Consider the following 10,649-nt stretch of genomic DNA (forward strand, 5'->3'; position numbering starts at 1 on the left):
GGGATTTGTAGTTTCACCAAAGCTGGAGTGCTGAGGTCGCCTAACCCTGTTACATTAGGCTTATCTATAAAAATACATCTCTCAGCTCTAATACCAGTGACCATTGCACAGTTTGTTCAAATATAGCACTCGTTATGGTAGATGATGGGGTTGGATGCAGAATTGGCGCATCATTTCAGGTTCAATTTCTCAGTGTACTAGTTGCATTCTATTTCAGTCTGCCTTGTTACCGAACCTTAGTTTCAATGGTGATACGTGTGGTTTTGAGAGAATCATTAATTTTGTAGAATTTGCAGAGAAGGGGTTATTATTCGATTTCTGAAGACTCAATTTCCTGTCCAAAGTTTCATGTACCGTGAGATCGTTGATTTTGTTTTTTTGTTTTTTTTTTTTTCATACAGATAAAATGCTTTGCTTGATATGGTCATCTTTCTCCTACCTGGGCTGGATATACCTTTCTATGCTGTCCTATTATCCTAGTCTCTTCTGGGAACTCTTAAAACTGTCCTGTATCACTCCTCAAGACACTTTTCTGCTGTACAGACACTCTGTAAAATAAAGACCCACTGTGTATTTTCTCTCTATTTTTCCTGCATTATTTATTGAATGCCTACATTGAACCTTTAATAAAACTGCAAGTCTCTACTTTTTTGACATCTGTAGGACATCTTTCTGTCTAATCCACCTCATACTTTAATATATAGTACCATCAACGTATTGAATGGGCATTAGGTGTATGTATACCAAAAACCTTTTTTTGTTTTTTGCAAAGAATGGGTCAGGATTAGAATTTTCTGTGTGGGGTGTTTTTTTTTTTCTCTCTATTGCCGTCAATGTTACGACAAGTTAGATTCGCCCTCTTTACTTGTTCTCGTGACCGTTGTTACTGTCCGGTTAAGTAAAGGGAAATCTCCCAATTTAAAACGGACACCAAAAATAGTTTGACTGGGTTTAACACTTCCTCTCCTATGTTTATATAAAAAAAAAAACCTCAAACTGACACTAGTTCCCTCAAGCAGTATGAAGATTTCTATATACCTGGGTAACATTAGTTATGTCTGTTTGGTCCTATTGCTCAGTAGCTGTTTAGAAATCTATAAGGCATCTTTAGGGTTTAGTTTAACTTTCTGTTGGTTGGTAAAAATACGTTTTTTTTGTTTGGTTTTTTTTTTTTTTTTTTTTTGTTTTTTTTGTTTTTTTTTTTGTTTTTCTGTTCAACTTAAGTCGGACAGGGTTGTACACGTCACAGCCACAATTCTTTGTTTTGTAGTGCAGCAAAAATGTCCCCCTCTGTTGCTTTTGCTAGGTAGTGCTACCTATTCAAGTGAATGAGGCCACATTGCAACCGTGCGGCAGATGCTGAGGTCGCAGTTGTGGTGTGGTATTCCCATTAAAAAAAAAAAAAACACTCTGCTACCAAAAAAAGTTGGGTGCTGATATTCTGTAGATTTTTAACTTTTTTTATTTTTACACTTTGGTTTGGTTTTTGTTTTGTTTTTATACTTTCTATTTAAAACTGGCACCTTTTTTAGGATACCAGTAATCCGGAAGTGATGTGATGTCATGAGACCCGAACAAAGCTGATGTGGCTTTGTTTGGGTCTTCGGGCCAGCCGGCGGATGTGTCGGCTGTTCGATTGGGCCACCTGGTGGGACGGGAGACCGGGGCGGAGCTGCGGGAGGGGGAGACGTCCCCTCCCCTCACACTGCTTGTTATAATAGCCGAGCGGCTGCAGAGCCACATCGGTTGTTACAAGAAAGCTGACCGTCCACTCTAAAGAACGGTACCGGGGTGATGCCTGCAGCTGCAGGCATCACCCCGGTACAACCCTTTGAAGCAATTCTGGTAACCTCGGTAAGTTTGACCGATGCTTTAAAAGTGATAATCGATCGCACCTATAATCGGTCGACTCCTAGTATTTAGGAGGCAGCAGTTTCGCCTCCTGAATGCCAGTCAGCCACGGCTGAAAGATTCATAATATATCATTTTTCAGAGACCAACACAGGTGTAAACCAGCTCTTGGGAATATTGTATCTTAAACTGGCTTTACAATGCTGCCCAACTCATTCTGGTGCCCAGAGGGTATCTGTCTGCCCCATTAATTCCATACACTCATATTGTAAAAAAAATTGTGTTGTAATTGTCTATTAGGGAACAATTGTACACTATGTATGAGTACTGTTACAGGTTTGCCATGACAGAGTAAATGAGTTCAGCTTGGGGAGGGAGGTTGTATACAGACTTGTTACAGTCAATGGCTCGTTGAAGACCTTATTTAGAACCCACAAGGCTGTCTTGAGCACAGCTGCTTTTAAGATTAGAGGGAAGGCTTTACATGGCTTTCGGCTATCTCAACATTACAAAGTTTTTTTTTTTTTTTTTTTTTTGTTTTTTTTTTTCCATGTTTAAAAATAGTTTAACAGAATCCTTGGCTTATGATGAATGTAGCTTTTTACAAGAGAACTTTGGTAGTTTTTTCCTTGATGGAAGTAAACACAGACCAAAGAATACATTTTAGAAGCACTCTGCAATGTGCAATATATTGCTAATGTAATTTGAATAGAGGAGTGCATATAGAGATTTTGCTCTTGTTCAGCCTCTGAAAATCCTTAAATCAATTATTCATTTCATCCACACTGAAATGTGGTGATGCTGACAACCAGTGACTGCATCTGACAGGATGCAGTCACTGTTCAGCGGATTTTACACCCAGCTTAATCGGTTTTTAAATGGACTTTTTTTTTTTTTTTTAACCAGGTGGTGCTTGCTGGGCAGAAGATTCCTGTCCAGATGTCTATGGCCAGGCTTGGGGTCTAAAGCACTGTTTGCTGGCAATCCTATAGCTGATTGTTTTTATTGATGAAATGTTCACTTCTCGTTCTACCCGTTCATAACACTACGTATTGGTACTAGGCATTGCCATTTATTCTCAATGGCACCCAATGCATATTCCCAGCACACTATTGTGGGCTGTGATGGTAAAAACCCTAAATGCACAGCTTCTATTCTGTTATGGTGCATTAGGCAGCCCATTTAAATGAATGGCCTGTGCCAGTGCAACCTACATTTAATGTGTGATGCAACATGCTGTTAACCCATCACAGCAGGCCAGGCTGGTGTGACTGGGTTCTATATGTTGGGTTCTTTGTCCAATCTAGAGAGATGCATTCTCCCTAATAAACCTGGTGACCCCTGTCATTTGAAGCAACATTCAAACTTTGGAGTTGCCACTAGAACAAGAATAGAGGGGAAAATCTTGTCCCAGTGGCAACTGTTCATGTCCAACAGGAAATTTCCTGAACTTTGGTGGGTTTTGCTCTCACTTCTTGTGTCTACACATATAGGAAGTGCAGATAAATCTTTCCAGTTGAACAGAAATCACCTGAAACAAGCATGTTCACATTAGGTTGTGGGTTTGTATATGGTTTGTCCAGCTCGGTGACCAAATACTTCAGCGGAGAGACGATGATGGCTTCAAAGCATGTTTGAACTTTGTACACAAGTCAGCATAGGCAGTTCTGATGTTTGTCCTGACAGCCGCATTTAAAAAACATTTTATTGTGCTGTTTTGGGGTATGCATCATATGGTTCCTCAGAAGTTAAGAAATTACAGCTTTTTTAACTAGATTTTATGGGCACTTTCAGTAAGGCAGGGAATAGATGATGTGGGGAGACATCACTGCCAGGAAAAGAGTTATTGCTAGCGGCTATAGACGCTGGCCATAATTGCATGCCATCCAACATGCTAGTTGTACCCAAGTTGATCGCTATATCGACTTGGGTACAGTCAGCCTGCCCAAAGATGGCTCGAATCTCAGCCAGCCCCTGCTGAACCAGTCAAGATCTGAACCATCTATGGCCGGCTTAAGATGATTGCTTTTTAGGTCTAAATACAATTTCTGTGGCTAGAATGATGGCTGGTATAGAACAATTCAAGAAATTCATGTTCCTGTATTAGAGCAACATGTTCATGGTTAATAGTTAATCTGACAGTGAGTCATTGCTTCTGTTCAGGAAGCAGATGCTACATCTTAAGCCTGTTATCTTTACTCGCAGCTCCGCCCATCTTTTTCTATCCATTCTCTGAGCAAAAAACATGCACTCCATAGCTTTTATTTCACATGATTTTAAAGCGGGCCAAATGTATAGATAATACAGTCTGTGGGTGTGCCTTATTTCATCTTTTTAAACTAGATGTTTCCCATATATAATTTGTTTAAACTCCTCCTATTTAGATTATACGCCGTACTGTGCAAAAGTTTTAGGCAGATTGAGAAAATGCTATAAATTAAGAACGCTTCAGAAATAGAAGTGTTAATAGTTTATCAATATTTGGTGTGAGCACACTTTGCCTTCGAAATGGCATCAATTCTTCTAGGTACACTTGCACAGTTTAAGAAACTCGACAGGTCGGTTGTTCCAGACAACTTGGAGAACAGACCACAGATCATCTGTGTTTATAGGCAGCCTCTGTCTCCATGTAATCTCAGACAGCTTCAATGTTGTGATCAGGGCTCTGTGGGGCCAAACCTTCACTTCCAGGACTCCTTGTTCTTTACACTAAAGATCATTCTTAATTACATTGGCTGTATGTTTAGGGTTATTGTCCTGCTACAAAATACATTTGGGGCCAATCACATGCCTCCCTGATGGTATGGCATGATGTATCTACCTGCGTTTTCAGCATTGAGGACAGCCTTGATCCTGACAATCTCCAACTCCATTTGCAGAAATGCAGCCCCAAACCTGCAAGGAATAACCACCATGCTTTGTTGCCTGCAGACACACATTGTACCACTCTCTAGCCCTTCAGCGATCAAACTGCCACCTTCTACCGCTACATAAATCAATTTTTTTACTCATCCATCCAGAACACCCGCTGCCATTTTTCTGCACTCCAGTCCCAATGTTTTCATGCATAGTTGATTTGCTTAGCCTTGTTTTCATGTCAGAGGTATGGCTTTTTGGCCGCAATTCTTCCATGAATACCACTACTGGCCAGACTTCTTTGGTCAGTAGATAGGTGTACCTGGGTCCCACTGATTTGTACCAATTCTGTGCTGATGCCACTGCTGGACATCTTCTGAGGTAGAAAGAAGTAAAACGTGTATTTTATTTGCTGCATTAGGTTTCCTTAGTGGACCACTGCATCTACAGTCCCCAATGTTGCCCGATCAATGGTGTCCTTCAATGCTGAGAAATAGACAGATACTTTTTCCTTCATGCCATATCATCAGGAAGGTGTGTAATTTGCCCTGATTGTATTCTGCAGCAGGACAATGACCCCAAACATACAGCCAGTGTTATTAAGCATGATCTTCAGTGTAAAGAACAAGGAGTCCTGGAAGTGATGATAGTTTAGCCCCTACAAAGCCCTGATCTCGACATGTCTGGCATTACATGAAGAGGCAGAGGGATTTGAGGCAGCCTACATTTACAGAAGATTTGTGGTTAGTTCTCCAAGATGTTTGGAACAACCTACCTGCCGAGTTCCTTCAAAAACTGTGTACAAGTGTACCTAGAATTGTTTGTATTTTGAAGCCAAAGAGTAGTCACACCAAATATTCATTTGATTTAGATTTTTCTTCTGTTCGCCCACTTTGCTTGTTAGAGTGAAACATGGGGAGAACTGTTATTACTGTCTGAGTTACTCATTTGTTCTGATGACCATTGTTGCCAGGACTGAAATGTCAGAAGTCCAAAATTTTAAGCTACTTGATAAAACAGGGTAAAGGAGCTCTTCCAATGGGGGACATGTTCCATAAACAACTGTCTGAGATGACATGCCTACCTTCAGAAATTTACTGTTATGTCTCAAAAGGAAGAGAGGGTTACAGTGGGTAGACTTCTATTCCTATCTTGATCAACAGCCTATGAATTTGATGTCTGTTCATGGTAAGTGGACAGGAGAGGTTTCCTCGAAGCATGGAAAGCATATGGTTTGCATTTATAATAGGTATTGTATGTTTCCCTGTTGTGATATGCTTTTAATTCTAACCAAAATCTTTGTCTGACTGTTTCCTACCTGAAGATGGTGTGAAATTAACATTTTGCATTTGATACTGCTGGGTGAAATTCATTTAGACCCCTTTCACACTGGGGCGTCTTTCAGGCACTTTTGGGCTAAAAATGCCTCCCCTATAGCCCCAGTGTGAGAGCCCGAGTGCTTTCACACTGGAGCAGTGCGCTTGCAGGACATTGGGAAAAAGTCCTGCAAGCAGCATCTTTGGGGCAGTGTATACACTGCTCTTCCACCACCCCTACCCATTGAAATTAATAGGCAGCGCTGCCAAATTGCCTGAAAAGTGCTTCGGCAGCACCACTTTTCGGCCACATTTAACCCTTTCTTCGGCCGCTAGCAGGAGTGAAAAGCGCCGCTAAAACTAGTGGCACTCTACTGCTGACGCCCAGCGCAGCTCAGTGAAAGGGCTCTTAAAGTTCAAAAATGTGGATTCATTTAGATAACATATTCTGTAAGACCACTGGTTGAATTGGTAAACTGCTGATGAATTTCACCTATGCATTAACTTGTTAACCAACTTGTAAATTTATATAGTAGAACTCCTTTCTGGTTTCATTGGTTTGAAATGTATCTAGACTTTTATTTTTTCTTGTGTGACTGAAAGTTTGCAACACTAATATTATAGCATAACCACTTGGCATGAATACATTTTATCCTTATAAAAGATTAATGAAAATCTGGGTGAGTTAAAGTTAATCCATCAGGAAAGAATATAGGAACTTTGATTATTGGTGTTTTCTAAAGGAGATTGCACTAGCACTGTTTTTGCTTATCCTTGGTTTATTACTTGGTGACTCGCTGACCAGGAACCAGGTTAGTTAAGATGCACTGCCCTACAGCTGGTGGTTCTAAGCCAGTCACTCACCAATTAGTAAAGTAAGGATCGATCATGCGCCTTAAGTGAGTCACCTATAGAATGATCCCAATATTGTATATTGGCATGCTCTGTTTAAGGTCCTTACAAATCCTCTAGTTACTATGGCATTTCCTCTTGAAAGTGGCTTAAATGAGGTTAACCTATTTTGGCATAATTCAACATTTAAATCTTCACATCCGTGCACACACATGTGTTGAACTGGAGGGACTGTTGTCTTTATTCAACCTTACCAACTATGTAAAGCTGAACTCCAGCAGGGATAACACTGCTTACAACACATGCGTTCATTTTACAGAAATAGTGCAAAGCAGCATAGGATCTGTAGTTCCTGGTTGCACTGGAAACACCACTGCATACACTGGCAATACAGCTAGAATGTGGGTGCACTAACCATATCGGCTAGACTGAATAAAAAATTTAGAAGTATTTTTAAAAATATATTTTAGGAAGATAAAAAGGCATTCAAGTTTTTTGTGTTTTTTTGTTTTTTGTTTTTTTTTTTGTTTTTTATGGTACTCTGCCTAAGCAAGTGTTTTTTAAAATTAAAAAAGGCTTTATTAAAGTTTTCAGTAGGGTTTTTTTGACTATGTTCTAAATTTAAATCATATAAATGACTTTGCTACATTCATGACTTAATTGTCAGTTAATAAGATTTGCCTCTACACAGGTATGACTAGTAGCAGACTTTGTAATAAACGACAGCAACCGTATTTCATCAGATGTTGCAGGGACCTTGACATATATACTGGAGAACTGTGACTGCAATAAGGAAGTGCTTCAACACCTCAGAATTTTATATAGAGAATTCATACATTCTCTTTATATATATATATATTGAATTGTTTCATGATGGCCATACACATCATGATCTGAACTATTCTTAGCAGAATCGGATATTGTAGGATCCATGAAACGACAAATACTGTGTCAGATTGATTTCAAGCAAGTCAATTTAATCAACTTTATTCTAATTGGTCTGGGTGGGAAAAACTGTTAGCAGCAAAGTGAGATTCTATATGATTAAGTATTGGTGCATTGAACAATCTTTTTGCTCTTCTGTTTGTATTTCAGAATGGACAGTTAATCTATTGCTAATGATTGTATATAAAATCCTTCCTCCTTTTGTATGGCCATCATAAAAACAAAAGCAACATTTTCATGACATATTGGATGTTTCTGTATGTCTGTTATGAGCATGTGTGTTGTTAACCTGAGTTCTAACCTTTTTTTGGTTCCTAAATGCCTGATTTGGTGTGCCATAAAGGAAAAGAAATGCCTGTGTTACATTCAAGACCATTTGGATAACTCAATGTTTTTGTTTTTAATCACAGAGAAAGTGGCACGTGCAAAAGACGACAACTTAAATATGCATCAGATGTTGGACCAAACGCTTTTGGAATTAAACAACATGTAAAAAGATCTGCTGGTGTTTACCTTTGACGTCTGGTTTTCTGTAGACACTGCTTGTCAAGAAGTCCCTAATTTTAATGCAGTTTTTGAGGAAATCATGGGTCTGGGATGGGGGCAGGTATTTGTGGATTTCCCCCCCTTTTTTTTTTTATTCCCCCTTTTCTCATTTTGAAAAGACTAAAAGGAGTCTATGTCCACAGATAAACTGGGAAGGGTTCTATGGAATGCAGTTAGCCATTGTGCCAATTGTGGATGGCCTGTTGGTGGCCAAAATGTTCAGACGTGTCTATTTTTTTAACGGTTTGTCTGGGTAGCTTCTTACATGGTAATTTTATTACAACAAAAATAAAGTCGGTTAATTCTGTTTGTGTTTTAATTGTAATACCCTCGCTTAAACTCTGGTCCATTTCCATTACCTTTTTTTAATCTGTTCTAGAAGGTTATTGGGGTATGAAACAGGACAAAAACAAACTCCGGATTAAGTAGGGTTTACGCATTTGACAACCAGTTGAATTATGGCTAAGTGGGATTATATATGGTATTTGGACAGTTCCTATGGACGTTGCTAACTTTTTATACCTGCTTGTAAAAGATAGGTGGTAAGGAAAGTCTTACCATTGTAACAGCTGTCCATAATCAAAGTACCCACTAGTTACTGAAGAATGTTTAAATTTTACATTGTGCGTTGTACTGTACAATGGTTGTTTATAGAACGTAGATTATTTAATTCCTGTATAATTTAAACTATGAAACTCCAGATATTGGATACTAGTATAGCTGTTAATATCTAAATGTGTAAAGATAATTAGGGAAAAATTGAATGGAACAAAAATCTTACACAAATTCCGTTCTGTTTTTATGGTCTAACTGCATTCATCTTCCCCCCCTTTTTTTTTTTTTTTTTCGTTTCCTTTTTAAATCAAGTCACATGTAACAAATATTCCAGAGTTTAAATTTGAGAGAGATTAATCTGTATCAATGCGGACATACATTTTTTGCAATGCTTCACTTCTAATTTTTTTTTTTTTTTTTTTTTTTTTTTACACTAGTTTTAGATTTGAACCAAAAATGTAAAACATTGTAATAAGAAATAAAAAGCACACTTGAAATTTTCTATATTATGGTCTCTTCATAAACTGTATGCTACCTTGTAATGTGGATAATTTTGTATTTAATGGCTTGTGCTTAAATGAAACCATCATACTGTTATAAGCAAAATACAAAAACGGCCATTGATAACCTGGAAAAGCGATTTGCCTACTATCATGCATATTCACTGGCTTCAATACTTTACATCCCTTGTTTAATCATACTTGTTCTGACCAAGTGATTAAAGTGGTTGTAAAGGCACTAGGTTTTTTAGCTTCATGCATTGTGTATGAAGCTGAAAAAACCTTCTGTGTGCAACAGCCCCCTAATACTTGCCTGAGCCACCCCTCAATCCAGCGATGTCCAGGAGAGCATTGCCTCTCCGGGGACTCGCACTCCTAATTGGCTTTTGTCAGCAGTGGGAGCCATTGGCTCCCACTGTGGATCACAGGGAGACCCTGGAGACAGGGTGCGGAGCCGAGCCGTGGCTCCGTGTGTGAACGGACACACAGAGTAGTGGCTCAGCTCTGGTGCCCGCAGTGCAAGCTGCTTGCTCCTGAAGGCACTCGACAGGAGGAAGGGGCCAGGAGTGCTGACATGGGACCCAAAAAGAGGAGAATCGGGGCTGCTCTGTGCAAAACCACTGCACAGAGCAGGTAAGTATAACATATTTGTTGCTTGTGTTTTTTTTTTTTTTTTTTTTTTTTGGATTCTTTGTCACAATGTTAAAGTGGCACCGTAGGCAAATGGCTAACTTCAAAGTAACCACACATTTGGGTGAACAGTGTTCTCAGAAGTGTGTGTGTTTTTTCTCGTCCATAGATGAACCGAGTAATTCAGAAACTCCTGCCTACAGGAGTTTTAGGACACTGCAAACAAAAAAATCTATATACCCTCCTCCGCTACCCAGCATGCCTTTTTTTTTTAGTGTTTTTTTTTTTTTTTTTTTTTTCCCCCCCCCCCCCCTAGTCTTCCCTTTCCCCCCTTTCCCCCCTTTCCCCCCATCATTTTAGTAATTTTTGCCCTGTGGTTCTTTGTTGGAACTGCTGCTTAACCACTTCAATACCGGGCCTATTCTGGCACTACTCTCCTTCATGTAAAAATCATAATTTTTTTTTTTTTGGTAGAAAATTACTCAGAACCCCCAAACATTATATATGGGTTTTTTTTTTGGTTTTTTTTTAGCAGACACCCTAGGGAATAAAATGGCGGTAATTGCAACTTTTTATCTCACACGGAATTTGCGCAATA

General features: G+C 39.2%; 1 protein-coding gene across 13 annotated transcripts in view; it reads left to right on the forward strand.

Annotated features, from left to right (window-relative positions):
• TPM1 (tropomyosin 1) overlaps positions 1-9,228 on the forward strand; it is a 52,292-nt gene extending 43,064 nt beyond the window's left edge. For 7 of the 13 annotated variants that reach the window (XM_073619129.1, XM_073619135.1, XM_073619125.1 and 4 more), the window contains one exon: positions 8,231-9,228. In XM_073619129.1, coding sequence (XP_073475230.1) covers positions 8,231-8,313 — 83 coding nt within the window. In that variant the 3' untranslated portion in view covers positions 8,314-9,228. Of the gene's footprint in view, positions 1-401; positions 585-8,230 lie in introns of those variants that run through there. The other 6 variants (XM_073619128.1, XM_073619123.1, XM_073619126.1 and 3 more) reach the window with 1 other exon arrangement.
• Positions 9,229-10,649: the final 1,421 nt, after the last annotated feature.

The sequence above is a fragment of the Aquarana catesbeiana genome, linkage group LG03 (assembly GCF_042186555.1).
Source record: "Aquarana catesbeiana isolate 2022-GZ linkage group LG03, ASM4218655v1, whole genome shotgun sequence".
Classification (NCBI taxonomy): domain Eukaryota; kingdom Metazoa; phylum Chordata; class Amphibia; order Anura; family Ranidae; genus Aquarana; species Aquarana catesbeiana.